The sequence below is a fragment of the Pseudopipra pipra genome, chromosome 7 (assembly GCF_036250125.1).
Source record: "Pseudopipra pipra isolate bDixPip1 chromosome 7, bDixPip1.hap1, whole genome shotgun sequence".
NCBI lineage: Eukaryota > Metazoa > Chordata > Aves > Passeriformes > Pipridae > Pseudopipra > Pseudopipra pipra.
The window spans coordinates 11,582,436-11,603,688 of NC_087555.1; the positions used below are offsets into that span (position 1 = coordinate 11,582,436).

Here is a 21,253-nt window from a genome sequence, read left to right on the forward strand (position 1 = left end):
GTAGCTGAATGCATTTATGGGCACATTAGTTGCAAGTGTTTCACAGCTACAGAAACAGCAGTGGTGCCTGACTGCACTGGGGCAGTGACCAACAAGGTTTTCTCCACAATACATTATGCAGGTAGGAAAAGGGTAAATCATTTGCCTTGCAGTCAAGCTGTTGCACAATTCTAAGCTTAACTGGCATGATTAGCTTTTGCGCTTTTTCCTCATACCCACTCTGTCTCACTACAAGGGGGAGAAGAAACTCCCCACACTTATTCTCAGGTTATTACTCAAAAAGAAACCTTGACCATTACAGCCACCAACAATGGCTTTCCTAGACTTCCTCAGAAACCACTGTGGCTTTCCTAAACTTTCATGAGGTCAGACTCAAGAAGACATGCAGTTAGTTGTAAGCATACATGCTGTCAGCCCAGACACCAGGACTTCTGTTCAGAAAAATTTAAGTAGAACATTCCAAACCACTACAGTTATAAATGCAGGCACTGCAAATGTGTATATCACTGTAGAAAAGAGACCATTGCCAGATCAAGCAAACTCTGTACTCACTACACATGATAAAAACAAGAAAAAAAAGCTACAAGATCAACTTTGTTATAGATGAATATTTACCAACAGTTTTTATTGGTCTCAAAATGTATGTACACATGGACAGTTTCCACATTGACATACAATTTTCTACTTGCACAGAAGCTTGCTGAATTACAATGTGTTATTTTATCCATAATCATTCCTATAGGCTTTTTCTTGGATGCGTAACACCATTCTCCGAGCATAAAAATCCCTGTATTCCTCAGGTAGTTCTTCAAGTGTTTTCAAGGCCCTGTCCAAGATCTGTATAGCTCTAGAGGCTGCCATGGGATCTTTATTTCCATAAGTGTCTGTCTTATCATAGGATTCAGCAGGAAGGTGTTTCCAAAAGACATTCAGTGCCACTCCAAATTCCTCAGAAATTACATTGTGGAACCACAAAGCTGCAGAAAGAAGAATGTCTAAAATAAAAATTACGATCCAAAACTTCCGTGTGACTCATAACAAGTGTCAGAATCGCCCAAACTAAACCTAGTTGAGGAAGAGCCTCAAATACCATATTTTTTGTTTATTTATTAATATTCACCCCTGAATATATTGCATTGTACCAAAGTTAAGAAGTTCCTCAAGATGTTTACGTCAATCCATAACTTCGCATGAAAGCAACACTTGCTGAAGTATAGAGATGCTCAAAGGTAAGCAAATGATAAGCATGTGTGGGATGAAGGTAAGACTTTGTCAGCAACCTGGAATGCGTATCACTGAAAAAAGATGCTTTTTGAGAAATGTGTGTGGTTATTATGGAGAAGACAGGAGCAGCCCCTCTTCCACACCTGCTAACACAGCAACAGTGTGACACACCATTATCTAAGTGTAACCAAAAGTTTCTTTAGTTAGAGGAAACAAATGGTAAGTTCAAAACTAAGTAACAAGTCCGAGGCTAAGAAACTGTTTTAAAATAACTTCCTAAAAACCTACTGCCTTTTTGTTTACTGACCTGTTTATATTGCCCAGATAATATAAAAGCGACAAAGTATCTGCCGCAAACTCATGAAGAGTTAAAATAAAATCAGAAACAAGTAGGAGTAGTTCAATAGGAGTAATTCAAATGCTTTTCCCTGATTACCAGAATTTGTCATCTCAGCCCAGGAAGGAGCTTTCTGTTTTCTCCTTGTTCAGAAAAGTGATAAGGACTTGTCTTTCCACTCCTCAGAGAGGATTAGAAATTTCTAGAAGGTCCAGTAACTCTACCATCCAAAATTCTCAGCAGATCACACCCCTCACAGTGCCAGAGCTACAGAAGAACAGAAATGGTGCTTTACTCAAATCTTGTCACTGGGAAACTCTAGTCACTTAAGTAATTTCAGATTTCACAAGGTGAGTTTATTTTATTAATCTACTAAGACACAAATTCATAAGCACAAAGTTTAAACTTGAGGAACAGTAAGATTTGTAGGTAGATATAATAATAGCTTTCATCAGAGTAATTGTGCAGTGGGAAGTAGAAAAGTTTTGCCAACACTTCTCACAGAACACTTAAACACAGAAATGCTTTAGTAACCTCTTACCATCTCTAGAAATGAAAATGCCATGTTCAGGAACCATTTGTTACTTACCTGGAATAAATAACACATCTCCAGCTTCCAGAAGACATTGATAGCGCTTGGCTTTCACAAAAAGGGGATATTTCTCCATGTCTGGGTTATCCACATCCAGAACCTCTGATTTAGTACCTAGGAAAATTTTCAGTGAATAAATATTCCTACTCTTCCAACAGTAACAAAGCATCATCACATTGCTAGAAATGGCAGTTCTTGAATCAAATTTAATACTGGTTTATTGTGCTGTAAGTCTTCTAAAAAACAGGGAAACCTGATGGCAGTGTTGTCTACATTTGTCTTGTGACTGCAACCTTATTAACGTTAAAAAACACTTCTCCTGACATTTAAAACACTATTTTGAGCCCAGACAGAACACTGTACTCCTCCAGTTACCTGCTGAAAACAATCATGCAAAGCTGCTGTTCTCAGCTTTGACTAAAGCCAACAGGATTAGAGTTAAGGGAACAAATTACTTTTTTTATATCAAGTCCTATGTTAGTGACTATTTTCTACAGTGCAACACCTGTAGAAAGGCAGCTAAGATCACCAAACTCTGACCTAGATACCTATGACAATGCATACCTGATAAATATAAATATGGTGCATCTCGAGGACTGTACAAAACAACTCGTTTTTTCCCTGTGACTTGGATTAAGAAGTTATCCATTACCTGGAATAACCATAATAAGAGAGATGTCAGCCAAAAGTTAAGAGTGATTATAGGATTAAGCTAATTAATTATTAGCTTAAAAGAGGGAATTATTAAAACCTTCCCATGTTAAGAGTTAGCTACAAGAGCTTCCACATACGGTTAATTAAAAAAACTTAAAATTTTGAGTAACTTTATCCCCTTGACTGCACATTCTTGACAAATAGTGTGTCTGGAGACACAGTATTGCTTTCCAACTATCTTGTGTTTTTCCTGAAACCAAGAATCAAGTTCTTCCATCTTAAAACACAAAGCCATACCATACTTTAGACACATAAACCACCAAGATATAATACAAAATATATTATGGATTCCTTTTCTCTTTCAATGTTACCCTTACTTCATTTTTTTTGACTGACTTTTATTGATAAGGATCCTTTTTCCTAATTATAAGGCAAAAACTATTTTTCTTATAAGTAAATTTATTCAGAATTCACTGCACAATGTTATAAGAAAATCTTATTTGGAATCTATTGCATTGCAGCCACAAATTACTACAATCACTGTACAACTGGCAATGTTTTGTACAATTGGATTTTATTCTAATATGGCCATTAGAATAAAAAAAAAAAGAATGTAATGTTGAAGACAAAAATGTTGAAAGTTACTGTGTTTCAGATTTTTAACTGAAACTCAAAACAGTAAAAAAAAGAACACAATAAAACGTCATTTAATCTCACAAATATGGAATTAGACATAAACCCAGTTAAGATATTATGCCCACGCAATACATCTATTTAAAATTCACTGTACCACTGAATGTGATTCATTTCACTATTTCAAAATATGTGAAGTCTGTTATGATTCTCTGATCTTTGTCAGAGATTTGCACCTTATTATCTCAACTCTGTAATGCCATCTGCAACATTTGATGCTAAACCCGTGTATTACCTACATCATAATGTGTCCATAACTGTAATCCAGCTGAGCTGATGCGGAAGACACTAGAGAAGAACTGTTCCTTCTCAAAATACTCTGGAATTTGAACATCTTTTGCCAAAACAGGAAACTGCTTCCTGATATCTGCAATGTCCTGAAACAGAAAGACAATAACTCTTAGAGAACCACATATGCACATTTAAATGAGGGAGCACTTCACTATCTTTTCCCATCATATGAAACATGGGGCTGGAACTTCAGCATTGGTGAATACCTGAACACAGCAACGCTCTTCAGCAATGACTTGCTCAATGACACTAACAAGAACAGCCAGAGAGCTGCTTTGAACTGCTAGAAATCACACTGAAGAAACAAGAGATCAGCAAAAATCCTTTTATATTAGTTTACAACAAAAGCTAAAGAAAGGGAGGTTAGCCATGTATTCTTCAGTGATCAGCTAAGCTCTCATATAACAGCAACTAGTTCAGACACTTAGATTTAAATATTCTGACTTAAATCCAGTCAGATTCACAAACCAAGTGACCCTAAGTAAGTTGTGTGTCTGTGTTACAGACCCAGCAGATGACAATGGGCTTTAAAAAAATATTCCTCAACTGCAACTTTACAATATAGGAACTGTAATCTCAAATAACTCACCTTCCTAGCATCTTCACCCACTGATCGCAAATAGTACTTTTCATCCTGAAGAGAACACAAAAAGAGAATTGGTTTTGGTTTTTTTAGTAAGAAATGCAAACACTTAAACAAAGAGCCTGTATTTTCTCATTAATTAATGCAGAGCTTCATTAAAATACGGTACAAATAAATGGCATCTACAAATTCAGCTGCTTTGTTATACTGCCTTTACTCTACTGATCCCTACTGTTCATCTCAAGAAATGGGAAAATACATTAACTGAGAGCAGAAGAGTAAAAGGGGGGAGACTTGTCAACTGCTTCAGCATTGCTGTTACTGAACAGCCTCAAAGCAAATGCAGATTATATTTTAAGTTCCTCAGAACACTGATGCAGGCAGCTATTTTAATTGGCTTCAAAACTTACAGCATTCTATGTAGCACAGAAGGTAAAAAGCATGTCTACATTCAAAACTGTTTGCTTCCTAATCACAGCTACCTGAAAAATCCCTAGCTTGAACATTGATATGTAAAGATAGCCACACATGTGCTACTTACAAATCATGTCACAAAAAAATCTGGATTTGTATTTTGATAGCAGATGTAATCAAACTCTAAAATATCTTCATGACATTTTCTTGTGAAACACGCAAATGATACAGTTGTTATTTTAAAACAAGGTTTGATTTCTAAATTTTAGACTGGAATTTTTACTCATGTATGCAGTTTTTGTTAACAGAAACTGGCTGGTTGAAGTTAACCACAGCATGCACATACAAAACAACTCACATTTTTTCCCTTGGTTCCAAGCCACAAAAAAGTTACATCTAAGATCAAGTAAACTTTTAAATTACAATTCATCATTTTCCTTTCCATATACTGGCAAAATAACTGACAGAAGAAACTGTGACACCAAAGAAATTACCTCAGAAAGAAAGTACTCCTGGTGGTTGACTTCAGCTGCTCTTCGTACAAATACATCAAAAGGCAGAGTTCTGAAATAGAAATATCTAAATTTATACAATGAATCAATGTAACAACTCATGGTGTAAATGCTTGGTTTATAATAAGCTCCATATAAAAGTAAGACCATGTAAAGTAAGACAAAAGATGGAATGTGCTGCTCTTTTACTTTTTTAACTTAACATGGTGACTAATCAGTGTTTGCAGCAGATATTTGAAGAGTTCTATTGAGATAGAAATCCTACACTTAAAAACTTCTCCACTTCAGTAAATTGTAAATATCCAAACAGAATCCTGTAATTGCTGAGGCTGGAAGGCACCTCTGGAGATCCTCCATTCCAACCCCCTTGCCAAAAGCAGGATCAACTACAGCAGCTTGCCCAGGACAGCATCCAGTGTGGTTTTGCACATTTCCAAGGATGGACCCTCCATAAGCTCTCTAGGCAACCTGTTTTATTTGTTCCATTGTTTGACCACCCTTGCAGTAAAAGATGGGGAAAGTGTGTTCAATAGATTAACAGAATTTGCTGTATTTCATCTCGTGCCCATTGCCCCTTGTCCTGTCACCACGAACCAGGAGAATAATAGAGCTCCATCTTTACTCTCTCCATCAACTATTTATACACTTTGGAAAGATCCCCTCTTGAGCTTAGGAGTTCTGAATGGTTTGAGTCACAGCCGAAATTTCTTTCCAGTCAAATTAAGACTCAAACTGTGACCAAAGCCTGGCAATACTTGCTTAGACTGTTTCTATAAGTGTGTAATTTTTAGACTTGTTTACTGTACATTTTCATAAATTTGCAGAAAAGTTCAGCATCAAGAAAACTACTGCAGGGAACATACACATGTTTATATCTATGCATTTTCTGCTAAGAATTTGTGCATGAACACAGATAACTATCTTCATTTGCATATCTATAAAATTTATTTCAGTTATCTGAGGTTTTTTTAAATATGTGCTTCTCCAGCTAAGCAAAACACAGCATTTTTTATATTTTCAAGTGTTTCTTTAAACTTTTACTAAACCTAACTTAAGAAGATTCAAAAGGAATCACTGGGCATCAGAGCTGGTCCCTCTGAGGTCAATACAAGTGTTACATATTTATTTAGATAATGGAAGCTTTTCATACAGATTACAGATTTTGGTATCAGTTGACAGCTGAATGGCAAACCAAGCACAAGCAGTAACAGGACATGTATTCACTGTTATGAATATTATGAGTTCAATGTTACATTTACTCAGCTCAGCATCTCACATTAGGTATTATTGGATAATAAATAATTGAATATAAATACCACATTTCAGAACAACCTCCCAGTACCCAAGGTAAAGAAGAAACTACCCTCAAGCAAAATTTTTCTTGATCCTGTTATCCCTTCTACCAGAATGTGAACATTCATCAGACAGTACTTGGACCAATTCTCTAAACTTTAGGCTTCTTTGTAACAGGCAAATACAGCCACTGAAGTCAAAGGAAAACCAAACAAGAACCAATGCTCTGACTTCAGCTAGACTGTTGTATCATGCCCATTTACATTTGCTACTGAAGAAAGTGAGAGCACAGCTCCACGACAGCTTAAACTGATGCATGCTGGTGCTGCCACAGCTCTGTCCTTGCTGTCTACCCTTATCACCCCATCTCCTCCCCTACGGCAGCAGTGGCACTCATCTGACCTCACAGTGAACCTGCTTGCAAAGCTAAAACAGCAGAAAAACATTCAGACTTCTGCAGCACATCACAACCTAGCTGAATGAGTTCCAGAACCAACACAAAGACAGGGGTAGGAGCATGCAAGTTACAACAGGACTGCAGTACTACTCACATGCATCAGTTTAAACTCATGGAACTGCATGTTAAGTCCTCAGTGTTTCTGTTGTTTTGGTACTACTTATTCTCCCTTCAGATTAGAATGAGGGGCTTGCTATGGAAAGGGTCAAAGCTTCCTGAATTTCAAGTGAATTGGTGGAAGTCCTGACACTTGCTATACTGAAGCACCATCAGAGACTCCATATGGCTGTCTACAAACCTGCTAAAACTAGCACACCAGGTTAACTAGATGTGAACTCACAGCAAGAGAGATTAATTAAAAAAAAAAAACACAACAAAACAAAATAGAGCATGGAAAATAAAATACAGAGATAAGGCAAAGTCATTCAAGTACAACCTAAACTTTAAGATTCAAAAGTTCATTATGCAGGGAACAGAATGTACCATAATTGCTATGTGCTTTTTCCCCTAGAACAACAGGCTCCACTCAAAGACTTGTAGCTTGTTTACACTTATAGTGTATGCTTCCACCTGCTTAAAAGTTTAACAGACTGAACACATCCTGTTCCCACCTGGGGTAAACAAACAAGAGCTAAAATAAAGGCATTTGCCCTTGAAAACCAAGAGGAACTTCAGAGGAGAGCAAGGTGTTTTGTGACCTGCATCAAGATTAAAGAGCTGGTGAAACATGCGGTATCCAGTAGTTCTAACACTCTGAGAACTGCACATCCTAACTTTGAAAGGAGCTTGGCTCTAATTAGCTACACCCCTCCTAGAGTGGAATACCCTGCCTGCCACACACCAGCATTCAAAGAGGTCCAGGCACATGTTGAGGCAGAAACTACCACTATTCAGTAACACTGAAAACAGACCATGTAAGTAGAATAAAATAGCATATCATCCAGTATCAAGGGTGTCTTGGTTTGCTTTTTTCATTAATGGCAGCAACTGCCAGGCTCAAATTTCTTAGAGGAATGCTCTGTCAAAATACCTTTATAACACTACTCCATGACATCTCTTTTAAGGTGCTGTTTGGGCCCTCATTTCATCCTTATAGTGTTAAATTCAGGGCATAAAGATATTTGTAGAATGAGCAGAAGAGGGAGAAATCAAGGACAGCACTTCGATACATAATTTAATGTTTTCACTATCTTCATATTCTCACCCTCAGCTTCAGGCAGATGCACTGTATGTCTGCAAGTTACAAGCACATGCCTTTAAAACACAAGAGGCCTTGGAGTGCAGTACCTATACACAAAGTTCTTACTGAGGAAATCCATCTGTGGCACTGTGGAAACATGAATCTTTACTTCTTTAGATCCTTCAGCTTGGCTCAAGTAATCTACTGTCCATTTGGTTGTGCAAGGGCCCAGTTCCATTCCTGTCAGAACTACTGGCTTTCTCTAAGGAACAAAACAAAAAGAAATGTCAATGGTGAAACGATCATAGCATCCAGTGGAAAAAATTCAGAATTAATTTTTCAAGGTACGTCCGTGCAAACAAGTCAGTTGAATGCTAGGACCCACTACTCAAGGTCACAACTTATCTGTTCACAAGCAATGTGAATCAGAACGATGCATGTTGAAACAAAATGCAGTAAATTATAGGACTGTGTCTCTATTAACTAAATCCTTTTTCCTAGTGGGGTAAGGAAAGATACGGAGAGGCAAAAACAATTTTAACCTGCACTTTGCGCTGGGGCCAACGAGGAATCTAGCCAGACTAAGAAACAGATTTAATCATTCTAGCCAGAGCTTAGCAGAAAAGTTGCAAAAGACCACAGAGTTAAGGTGCAGACTGTGAGCTGTGGTGGTGCTCTGCGTTCTCATGAGAAAAGCTCTTGCCACCACTATACGGGTTCCTTGCTGCTGACAACCACGAACAGGTTTGATCCAGGGCACATAAAAAAAGTCAGCAGAAAGACACTTCTGCTTTGAATTGGGACCTCGGGAGGGGGAAAAAAATGGAACAGAGACGACAAAGCAACAAAACCAGCGATCACACTTTTTTTAACCACTGCCAAAGGAAACGGACTCACAGAGATCGGCCGTCGGAGCTTGCCAGCAGCTCAGACAGGATTTGCCTGTAGAAGCTCCTTACTCCTAAACTCCCACTCAACTCGCTGGATCACAGCACCTCTCCGGGAGCACAGAAACCCAAACCCTGCGGTTTGCCTGCACCAGATGTGCCCGTAGGGAGTCACCGGACACCTCCTGCCTTGCCCGGTGTGCCCGGGCAGCCCCAGCCCGCTCCGTACCCGCGGGTAGATGTCCCGCAGGAACCGCTCCCGCGTCACCCCGTCCAGCCGCTCCACCGCCACCGCCGGCTGCTCCCGCCGCTCCATGGCCGGCTGCTCCCGCCGCTCCATGGCCGGCTGCTCCCGCTGCTCCCGCCGCTCCAGCTCCAGCGCCTCCCGCTCCCGCCGCTCCACGACCGCCGGTGACCCGGGTCCGTCCCGCCGCTTCCCCCGGAAAGCAGAGCCCGCGCAGGAGCGTTCCCGGCTTCTCCCTCTGAGCAAGGGATGGGAGCCCGCGGGTCACAGAATCACGGAATTTTCGGGGTTGGAAGGGACCTGTGGAGATCATTTAGTCCAACCCCCTTGCCAAGGCAGGGTCACCGGAGCAGGTGGCACAGGAACTCGTCCAGGTGGGTTTTGAACGTCTCCAGACAGGCTGCTCCCTGGGCAGCTTGTTCCAGTTCTCTGCCACCCCCAGCGTAAGGAAGTTCTTCCTCACGTTGAGGCGAAACTTCTTGTGTGTTAGTTTGTGTTTAAGTTTATGGCCATTGCTTCTTGTCCTGTCACTGGGCACCACAGGAAAGTCCGGCACTATCCTCTCGGCACCCACCTTTGAGATATTTATATGCATTAATGAATCCCCTCTCAGTCTTCTGTAGACTAAACAAGCCCAGCTCACGCATTCTCTCCTCATATGAGAGATGGTCCAGACCCCTCATCGTCTTTGGCACCTCCGCTGGACCCTCTCCAGTAGGTCCTTGACCCTCTAGTACCGAGGAGCCCAGGACCGGACACCGCACTCCAGCCGTGGTCTCGCTAGGGCCGAGCGGAGGGGACGCCCCCCTTCTCCCGAGGTGTCCCGCGGTGACGGGGTGACCGCAACCCCCGCCCCAGCGCGGCCGGAGCCGCCGTTCGCCTCGGGAGGTCCCCGCGCGGCGCCGGAACCGGCGGCGGGCTGTGTTTCCGCGGGGCGGGGCAGGCGCAGCATGGCGCTGCGCTGCGCGGCCCCGGCCCGTGTCCGCTGGCTGGCGCGGGCACTGGCGGGCCCCGCTCGGCTCCTGCCGCCGCCCGCCGCCGCCACGGCCCCGCTGGGGCCCGCCCGGCTCCCCCCGCCCCGGCCCAGCGCCCGGTTCGCCAGCACCGCCGGGCCCGGCCCCGAGGGCCCGCAACGGCGCGTTGTGGTGGTGAGGATCACCAGCCCCATCGCCTGGCTCCGCACCCGCTTCTACTACCTGCTCATCCGCCTCTACTTCGATCAGGAGTTCAGCGTCGAGGAGTTCACGCGGGGGGCCAAGCAGGTGAGCGGGGCCCCGGGAGGGCAGAGCGGCCGGCCTGGGGGGAAAGGACCCGCTGAGCCTCCCCGGGGCCTGGCGGTGCCCGCGTTTTGTTTCATGGAATCACAGAATCCATTAGGTTGGAAAAGACCTCTGAGATCATCACAGAATGGGTCAGGGTGGAAGGGACCAAAGTGGATCATCTCGTCCAACCTCCCTCCTCTTGCAGGGTCCTCTCAGAGCACCTTGCTCAGAATTGCGTCCAGACGGTCCTTGAATATCCCCAGCGAGGGAGACTCCACAACCTCTCCTGGCAGGCTGTTCCAGTGCTCAGTCACCTGTACAGTAAAGAAGTTCTTCCTTGTGTTCTGGTGGAACTTCTGGGCATCAGTTTCTGCCTGTTGCCTCTTGTCCTATTTCTTGGCACCACCAAGAAGAGCCTGGAACCATCCTCTTGGCACCCCCCTTTAGATATTTATACACATTAATGAGGTCCCCTCTCGGTCATCTCTTCATGAGGCTGAACAGGCCCAGTTCCATCAGCCTTTCCTTGTAAGAGATCCTCGAGTCCATCCTCAGTGGGTCCATCCTCACTGTTGGACCCACTCCAGGAGCTCCATGTCTCTCTTGTACGTTGAATCCAACCTGTGACCGATCACAACCTTGTCAACTAGGCCATGGCACCAACTGCCACATCCAGTCTTTCCCTGAACACCCCCAGGGACAGTGACTCCACCACCTCCCTGGGCAGCCCATTCCAATGTCTAACAACCCTTTCTGTGAAGAAATTTCTCCTGATGTCCAACCTGATGTCATGTGTGGATATTGTAGTACCTGTGTGCTCCAAAATGTAAAATAGATGGAGTTACCCACTGCTGGCTCCAAGCACCACATTTGGGGGGGGATAATATAAGCTAAGATGTGCTTTTCTTTAGGAATTTCTTGTTTTCTTTTCCCAGATTCCACAATTAAAATGAGCTGATTTAGCAATTCCCCGAAATAGCATGAAGGAAGATGCTTCCAAACATTACAGAGACTTTAAGGGGAAATGTATATCACCAGGTTTTCCTGAAATGATAAAGCTTAGGGAGACACAAAGCTGGTGTATATGCTTGTTTCTCCAAATTTTGAACCAAGTAAGCTTTGTCAACAGAATGTGTCAAAGAGGTAATGATCTCAAAGCTCATCATGTAAAAATGACAGTTATCTGCTGTGAAACTTCCAGTTTTTATATTTACTTTGAACAAAAAAAAAAAAGCTCAAAACAACACATAATGTTAAAATTATTAATATCAATTCAAGAGAGAAAAAACCATCACAACCTGTACCAAATTATTTGCCATGTGTGCAGAACCCCCTGTTTTATCTTGTCCTAGTTTGGTTTTACTTGCTGTAGAGTCCTAAACACAACGTCCTTTGCAAGACCACTAATTGAATATGTAGAGACATTATTGTATGTAAATATACCTGCAAAATTGAGAGGGAAAAGGGGGGTTTGCTTCCTGAAGTTGAGACACTAAACTAGATTTCTAAAGAAAATTTCTAAATTGAAGCTTCAGTTTTGACTGAAACCAGGAGATGAGTTGAAAAAGAGGGCAGGGGAACAAAATACTTACAGGGCAAGACACAGACTGAATTATCAAAAAGAGTAAATACCAATACAGGTACTGCAATGCTTTTTTTGTTTTAGTAAGCTATGCATTCTGTTACCTAATATGAAAAGATTTGATGCTTTAAATGAGAGATTGGAAAGAAACCTTACGATTTTATCTGTTCATGAAATCACTTTTTTAATGCTGGAGGGCTTACATTTCAATGGTGATACCCTCTGCAGATACTGAAATCTTAAATCATGGAATATTTGGGTACCTTGTCACGTAATGGTGGATTAGTCTGAAAAATAAGCCAATCTAGTGTTACTTGTTCATGCATATACTTTTTTTTTGGTAGGCCTTTTCTGTTGTTTCAAAGCTGCTGTCTCAGCGTAAACTTGACCTGCTGGATGAACTTGTGTCACCAGAGGTAAGTGCTTTCCATCTCCTGTTCTAGCAACTGATTTTCCATTGTGAAGGAACATGCATTCGACCTGTCATTACCTATAAGTACTGCCAGTGGTTTAATTTGGGAAAACCAATGTATCACGGAACAGGCCAATTGTTTGTCCTGCAGCTTTTTTTATGTTTAATTTCAAGGCATGAAACTTAATTTAAATTTACTGTATTTAAAGTACATTTTGGCCATTGAGCATAAGGACCAAATGGCAAAAAGATTGCTGGTGTGCCAGGAAGGACTGAAAGGCAGCGGGTTCTGGATGGCAGGCGGAATTGCGAGTCTCCAGGTGTAGGCAGGCAGCTGAAGCTTCTGTGCACCAGAATTCAGATGAAGAAAGGAAGGGGTTTGTGCTCATCCCTGCTGCACTGATGTGTTCCCACCCACACAGATCATACAGCCAATTACTGGTTTGGGCTGAAAGGCCTCAGTCTTATGTCGTGGTGTCAGGGGTATGACTGACCTGGTTAAATATCAGTGCTGTGTTTTCTGTGTTTTTATGAATTTTTAATTGCTGAAGTTGTCTTGGCCTTCCCAGGGCATGGAGGTGGCAGATGCATCAGAGTGAAGTGGAGGAGATACTCCAGGTCTCTGTCTGCCGTGTTACAGGATGTCAGCGTGGCCTGCCCTATTGCCACCCATGCCTTTGCAGCAAAAACTCTGGTGCTGTTCTAGTGCATCCCCTCTGAACAATCTTGCCTCCTCTCTCTGAACAGAGATAGCAATAAAATGTGAGTTTGTTTCTTGCTGTTGTTTTCAAAGAGCATCTCCTCTGCTTCCTCTTGAAAGAACTCCCGCTGGTCATCTTAACTTTTTCATGTTTTACCTGGATCCAGAGACCTCATGTAACCTGATGATGTAGCAGATGAGGCTGTGATACCATGCTACTTCATTGTTTCTTTGACCAATGAATTTTGTATCTGAAAAATGGACTAGAAACCAACATCTTCTAGTGAAGATTGCCTCTTGCTTCTGTGTAACCTCTGTATTTGTTTGTTGTTCAGAAATGGCAAATCAAGTTGGGGTAAAAACTGAATATTATTGAAAAATACATGCTGCACAGCTTCATCTTTTCTTGTGACTTGACTTTCTCTGTGCAGTTTGTGCACCACACCATTTTTCTACTTAGCACAGTAATGTAGGTTGTAGGACACTCAGATACTGTGAGTGTGAATGTGGGATGGAACTTAATTCCCAGAGCAATGATTTTGCAGTCTTTTCTGTTTTGCAAGTGTTTAAACTTTTTTTGAAGGCAGTGTGGATCACAAAATGGCAAAGATAAACTTAGTGGTAATGAAGCTGATTTTCAAAGAAATTTGTGAAAGATAACTAAGAAATAATTGAACCAAAAGCTTAGGAACCTACACATAGCGAGAAATCATCGGTGAGAAGGCAGAGCGTGTGACTGTGGAAGCTTAACTGGTGTTTTCTGGGGTTATGTGCCTTGCAATGCAGCTACTATTTTGACAGTACCTTTTCTAAGCATTTTTTAAGATACTTGTTTTCCATTGGTTTTGAGCAGTAAATGAATCTTCTTCAGTGCTGCTGAATGAGGGTTAGGAGTGCCCAGACCTCCCAGTGCTTTTCACTTCCGCTGTGGTGTTTGCTGCACAAATATTTTAGCAATACAGCTCATTTTATTAACTGCAGTAGAAAAAGATTGTTACTTCAATTTCCTAATGAAAAACTAAGTGACAGTTTTTCTGAATTTAGGTACTTCAGGTGCTGAAGGAAAAGATTTCTTTGCTCCCTGACAGCCACAGGGATGCTTTAGCAGCTGACATTGATTCAATCATGTACACAACAGAAGGAGATGTTCGCATTTACTATGATGATGATGGTATGTTTAGAATCCTAAAACATTTCAGCAATGAGCAGTTTTATTTCCTGGTGTCCCACTAAGCAGGTGTTTTCCTTGCAGATGTGTTTTTGAGTACTGTTTCCCTTTCCTTGTTTTTTTGTTTGTAGCTCATCTGTATGTAATTTCTTGATTTCCTTTTAAACCAGAAACAAGAGTTTATTGTTAATATGTCATGGTACTGTTTGTTTAGGTTTTGCTTATTCCTCTTCTTTTGTACAGAATTTTATGTTGTTAGTCCTCAGCAATCTGAAACCACTCAGAAACAATTTTTCTACTATATACTGAAAGCTGTTTGCTTCAACAACGAAAATACATCCTTCAAGAAGAATAATGAAGGCTGGATAATGAAATCAATTTTACTCTTCTGGTCTTTTTTTCATATAATGTATTTTGTTCTACGGCTCCCTGACTGTTTTTATAAGCTAGTGATGAGCTCAAACAAGTTTTTCTTTTGGTTGGATGCCAACATTAAGTGTTCTGTTCCTTATCAGACACAGTTGAGATTATTTGTATTCTAACCATGGGGCTTCCATTGAGCACTTCAAGTTGAAATCAAAAGTCAGACCCAATGAGCTTTTTTACTGATTTGGGAGATAGGCATTATTATTTTCCTCTTAGATTGTTCCTGAGTTTGTACTACTCTATGTGCTTTTGTCATATCAGTAGTTAGTTCTGGACCTTGTGGGAACCAGCTTTTTGTCATACAATTTCATAATATACAATGTCACACCACACTCATGCTAAAATACATACTTTTCTACTGAGTATTTTTATTGTTGCCAAACAGCATGAATATGGCACTAAATAGCTTTATCACTTATTATTCTATCCTGTATTCTTTATGGCTGAAGTCAGCTGCCCTTCTAGAGTCTCACTAGAATATATGCTAGGTAGCAAATAGGAGTATTTGACCAATGAGAAACATGAGATCTAACTCGTGCTTTGATTTATTTCCAACAGGAAGAAAGTTTGTTAGCATCCTGATGTGTTTCTGGTATCTGAATGGTGCTAATCTACCTGATGAAGTACCAGGTGGAGCCAAAGTTTTTCAGATTGTGTTTGGAGATGAAAGCACAAAAGAAAAAAAACATCTTTTAACAGCAAACTATGAGTAAGTTTACTTGTCCTTTTTTTTCCCCACGTACGTGTGCTGGCTGTGTGGTGAGCAGTTGGGGAACTGTAGGCATTCACACTGTGCCAGTGCAGAACCTGGTGTGGTTTAATTTACCCTGATTCTAAAGTAAGTTCATTCTCATCCAGCTTTCCAGTTTTGATTTTAGGGCCAAATTTTTTAAATACCCCTCAAAGTCATTATGTTATTACCTTGTTTCTGAGTTGACATTAATGGGAACTCTTTCTCTATCAGGAAGAGAAGCATTTGGAGCATTGAGTGAGGTTTCCGATCCTTTCCTATACTGCTCCTGCAGCTTTCAGGAAATAGGCCAGTTCTTGTTTTGCATTTCTTGTAGCTCAGCTAACAGCAGTGCAGTCAAGCCAAGCAGTAAAGTGTAGTGCTGTCGATTTGTCACTTCCCCACAGAAGTCAGAACTGCAATTAGCTGAAAAAGTAGCTCATGAAAGAGGAAATTATTTAGCCAAATACTTTCTGCAGAAAGGCAGAACAAAGGAAGCATCACCTGGTATTCAAATAATTCATGCCACTGATCCAAGCCTTCAAAGCACACATTAGGTAGATGGATTTTTCACGGGAATGCTTGTAAGTAATGTCTGTGTTGGTGTACTGATGTCAGAGCAGTGCAGAAAATAGTTGGCAAAATGTACTGAAAATAAGATTCTCAGAAGTTGGGAGAAGCGACGATTTTTGTGTGAGAAATGCAATATGGTCAATGATTTACTTCTACATTTGAAATTGAAAGTATGGGGGCTACTTGATGAGGAGCTCTGAAGCAAAGGTAACACTCATGAGGACACCAATGCTTTTTGCCTGAATGGATTTTTGTGGATCCATCCCTTAGCTGAATTCAGCACCTTCCTTAGAGTTAGAGGCTTCTGAGGTTCTGTTAACCTTAAGAGCCTTCCCTTAAAGCCTAAATATCTTCCCAATCCCCAGCAGAGAGATCTTTGCAAGTATGTGTTCCTTAACCTAAACACAAATGGGCAAAGACACTACAGGCCTTGGAAGCCCAGTGTTAAGTATTTGGATGTCTGAAGAAGGCAGTTTGCAGGCGTGGATTTGCATGTAATTGCAAAGCAATGATGTTATACTGCTCTTATCTGTGATATGCAAGTTATTTAGGAGCATGAATATTCAGCTTGAAGCTTAGGCTTATCTTTAGATGACAAGCAGTCAAAGCTGACATGCTCAAAGAGGAAGTCATTAATGACTAAAAATAGGAGTGGATATTTTCATTTTCTTGTTGACAACTCTGGAGTTTTCGTTCAGGGAGATTCAGTACTACTGTTAACTTGATCTTTGATGTAGTTCTCAAAATACATTACTTTTTAGAGTATAGTTCAGTAAAAATGAAAATTTTCAAGTAGAATGTGTAGCATGTGATTTCCTTTCTCAATGCAATTACCATCCCATTAAATGAAACCCTTTATTGACAGATGAAGATCTGCCACAAAGCTTTATTCATAGTTACTGCTGTGAAAACCCTTGATATCTGGGCCTCTACTGTGGCTGATCCTGTATGTGGGATCTGAACCAAAACACTCTGAAGTCAGGGATTTTGTTTCTTGTCATAGAAATAATTTTAATCTTCCATTTTGGGGAGTAAGCACTAGAGTCTTAAGTAGCTGTTACAGGAATAACTCTGAAGTAAAATCTTTTGTCATGATTTCTTGTTGTATTAGTAGTTCTATAAGATTAGTAAGTTTTAACAGCCCTTCATTTACTTTCTTTCCTTTTCCAGGTTCCAAAGAGAATTTACAGAAGGAGCAAAACCAGACTGGACAATTACACGGATTGAACATCCAAGGCTATTAGAATAAATGCTTTCTACAGCCTTTTTATGTACCACTGTAAATGTTCTGATGTAACAAGTATCAGGGGGTTTGGGGTCTCTTTTTTTCCTTTCTTGCCCTTTCCTCCAAAAGATAGATGAATTTTGTATGTTTGATTCTCAAAATTTTTTTCTGAAACATTCATTGTGCTGCAGTATTCCAATAAAGCCTTTTCCCTGGAACAGGCTAGTACAAATTTAATTGGCTCCAATGCTCATCCAAGACATTTAGGCAGAGCAGTTTCACCCTGGCAGGTGTTATGGGTATGTTGACTTACATTCTGAGAAGAGATGGTACTGTTTGAAGATAAACAACGCTTTAACGACTGATGGCCCTTCTGAGTTACTTTCCTATGTTTCTTTTTTCCCTTAGGGACTGTACAATATATAACTGAATAATATGCAAGATGAAATAGAGGTAGATGGACTTCTTAGATTGTCTAGCCTCAGCAGTTCATTTTGAGGTAATCTTGCTTTTGAATATATTTTGAGATTAAGAAAGTTAGAGCCATTATCAGTATTTGCTACAGGATTGGAGTAAAAAAAAAAGCTTCTAGCATTGCACTGGGAAAATACTACCGAGATATGTGTGTTTTGAAAAATTAAAAAAAAGAAATCCTTTCAATTTAATAACATATAGGCAATTCCAAGTTTAGAGGTTTATGAAACAAAAATCAGTTAAACCCATGAATTTAAGAGAGGACCTGACAGTTAAGGTAAATGAAGTCCTCTGTTTGAAATGCGTGTTAAAGAAATGAACAAATCCTTAAAATTGGATGTTGCAACTGAACAACTCAGTTTATCTCTGGTTTCTGGAACACGAGAATCCTGGTGTAAGTAGCTTGAGGCTTTTTTATGTGAATCAACAGGAGAACATTGTAACAGGTTTTTTCATCCCTTATATCAACTTCAAATATAAAGCTAACTTTCTACACAGGCATGCTGTAGACATTAGTGTAGTGTTTTGAAAATATAAAGTATAATTACTGTGATTCACAGTAGTTGTGATTGAAAGGTATAAATTAAATTTTCCATAGTTCAGCTCTTTTGATCCAGTGATTTAATGAGGGGGACATTTAAATCTTATCAAAAAGTTTTTAATGTCAAATCTTGGAAAAATAATTATGCTACTTTGTTCTGCCTTAGCAGCAGCAGACTGGCCTTATAATGCAGAATTTGTGATTTGTCCTCTGGACAAAGTTCACTGATGACAGAGTGCCTTGTCCTCAGGGGAGGAGCAGAATTCTGTATATATAGCCATTGTGTTTGCAGTCAGCCTGGAAAAGTTTGAGACAAAGCAAAAAATGTTTATTATTCTGTGGGCCATTTGCTCCATGGTGGGATGTCCAGTTTGGCCACTGAATGATGTGCTGCAAGAAGCTGCAATCAGACTTATTTGGGTCTGTAACAGACCCAAATAACAAGTAACAAGAGAAAAAGCAGAACACTAGTGAAATGTGCAGATGCACTTCTGAAAGAAGTCATTATGATGGAGCAAAATAAGAAAAAAACCACTGAAGCAGTCTTTATATTCAGGAGTGTCTGCTTTCGTGTTTAAATAACATAGATCTATTCAGAAATACTGGTATATCTTAGATTTTAATTCAGGTTACTTTATTAGTGTCTTTTTTGTGTGATTGGATGTATCAAAATGAGAGTCTGTGTCATGACTGATGAAGAATTACCCTTTTACTACTGAGTGCTCCATTTTTGGTTGCAAAGGCAAAGTAGACCCTTCTGTATGACTGATAATGAAATTTGTTTGTTTTGTTCACTATAAAATTTTGACTTGATACAAACATGCTCCAAGTTGATAACACAGTTTTGCTGCAGAAGATATAACTGAAAATTTACGTGCACTGCTTTGTTATTTTGAAGTTGTGTATCTTGTGCATCGGGGCCAGAGAGGGGAGCACTTGGATGTTTGTGGGTTTTTCCACCTCTGAGCTTCATCTAGAAAATAGTCCTGGAGACTGCAAATCTCCATCAGATGCAGAACTACTTGTGGCCTTATTGCACCGTAAATGAATCTGAAAGGCACATAAATTACTAAGCTTACTGTATTGGAAAGTGATCTTCTCCCACAGTGAATAAAACTGGTGGAATCAAACTGAATTTAGAGTCTAATACTGGTTCAGAAGAAAAAACACCACCATCACTCCACCCCAAAAACCACCACATACTACCCCAACCCCAACTTGTAAGTAACAGACAAATGTACAGCTTGGACGACATTGAAGTTTATAGGAAGGTTTGACTCCTTTTTACCTGCCATCCATAAATTCTCTGTCATATGTGTGATCTTCATAGCAATGAATCAGACTGAAGTGGATGTCCCTGAAGGGCTATTGTCATCTTATGGCATCCGTGTTTTCCCTCATGGAAGTACTTTTCTTCTGTGTCATCTGTTCAGGCAAAATGGGAACTTCTGGTTTCCATGTTGCCATCCAAAAGTAGCAATAAAAAATGTATTTAGTTTCTTCAAGTGAATATATTTCTATATGCTGTCAAGGCTGTCCCGAATTCCTATGGCAAAAGGGATGAATAAAAGGTTAAGTTTGCTTCATCTCAGTTTAGACAAAGATAGAGAGAATATTGTCTTGTAATTTTGGGATTTCCAGTCCTGCCATTCAAACACTTTACCCTAAAAATCATAATGATAACTTTAATGTTCAGAATTATGAAAATGAACTAAAGGAATTGTTTCATGATTTGGGAATAATGATGCCCAGCAGGGAACAGTAGAATGGTGTGGAGATCCCAGATTTTCCGATTATTTGTCTCAGACATCACCTGGGAAATCACAGTGTGTAAGGATTTATGTGTGCCTGATTTCGCTCTCATCTCATTGCCTCGCTTGCATTTCTGTTGCTTTATGTGGGAGGACAAGTACAATTGTAATTATGGTGTGTAGCCTGTAAATCCCCATACATGACCATCTAAAATATTTGCAGTTTTAGCCTACAAATGTCTTCATTCAGACCCCATTAATTCTTGAAAACAGTGTTACCAGGTTTGGTAGTGATTTTTAAGGTAAAATTCATATCTGTTAGCAACACTGATATTTCTCATTCATTTTACACAGAACTGTAAGGTCACACAAGGTGTCTGGACTGCACTTCAACTGGGGATGGAAATTCAAAGTACCACATTCTTCTCCCCTGTGAGAAATCATGTTTGTTTAGGTTCATGTGGAGCTTGGGAAGCCTTAATTTTTTATTTGTTCATCTGAAACTGTGGTCATGTTTAATGATTCCTGACAGCTGCCTAGCACAATTTCAATGCATGTGCCTAAATCTTAACAAGCACTAATTAAATCTGGCCAACAAAATCCCTATTAATTTGCACACCCCACTCACCAGTAGATGGCCTTGGCCACAAAGCAATTGTGGCTGGAAAGAGACTGGCATTAATGAGAGTGCTAGCGAGGTAAAAAATAAAATGGTAGAGACATTGAGTGCTATTTAAATTATTTAGACTTGTCTTACTGAAAAGTCTTGATATTTTTACTGGGTTTCATCCTGAGTCAACGATAGTGTCTTGTGTTCTCTCTGCAGCGCCTGCCCATTTTAAAGTGGCAATTTATCGGTGTTCTTAATATGGGAAAGATTCATTGTCTGTGTGAATTCACACAGGCACCTCAGTGCCTGACAGTAGCAAAGCTTATTTTTATATTCCTATTTTAAAATATATTTATCATGTTGATTGTGGCTCCTTTCTCTCCTGTCCCAGCATTGCCTGATTACTTCAGGGGGGCACATTCAACTTTTTCCAGGGTT

The 21,253-nt window shown here is 40.4% G+C and overlaps 2 protein-coding genes across 4 annotated transcripts; one reads left to right on the top strand and one right to left on the bottom strand.

Annotated features, from left to right (window-relative positions):
• Window positions 1-593: 593 nt before the first annotated feature.
• On the bottom strand, window positions 594-10,640 carry TYW5 (tRNA-yW synthesizing protein 5). 3 transcript variants are annotated; one of them, XM_064660550.1, is made up of 9 exons: window positions 10,558-10,640; window positions 9,347-9,661; window positions 8,338-8,492; window positions 5,283-5,352; window positions 4,381-4,425; window positions 3,740-3,877; window positions 2,718-2,805; window positions 2,151-2,267; window positions 594-977 (listed from the first exon to the last, which is right to left on the bottom strand). In XM_064660550.1, the coding sequence occupies exons 2-9, from the start codon at window positions 9,455-9,457 to the stop codon at window positions 721-723; spliced, it is 981 nt and encodes a 326-aa protein (XP_064516620.1). In that variant the 5' UTR covers window positions 9,458-9,661; window positions 10,558-10,640; the 3' UTR covers window positions 594-720. The 3 variants fall into 3 exon arrangements, with proteins under 3 accessions (XP_064516620.1, XP_064516623.1, XP_064516622.1); XM_064660553.1 differs by lacking the exon at window positions 9,347-9,661 and having other exon boundaries at window positions 10,558-10,638; XM_064660552.1 differs by lacking the exons at window positions 9,347-9,661; window positions 10,558-10,640 and adding an exon at window positions 9,128-9,322.
• On the top strand, window positions 10,287-19,589 carry MAIP1 (matrix AAA peptidase interacting protein 1). Its single transcript, XM_064660554.1, has 5 exons — window positions 10,287-10,623; window positions 12,550-12,621; window positions 14,362-14,488; window positions 15,470-15,620; window positions 17,385-19,589. The coding sequence occupies exons 1-5, from the start codon at window positions 10,312-10,314 to the stop codon at window positions 17,461-17,463; spliced, it is 741 nt and encodes a 246-aa protein (XP_064516624.1). The 5' UTR covers window positions 10,287-10,311; the 3' UTR covers window positions 17,464-19,589.
• Window positions 19,590-21,253: the final 1,664 nt, after the last annotated feature.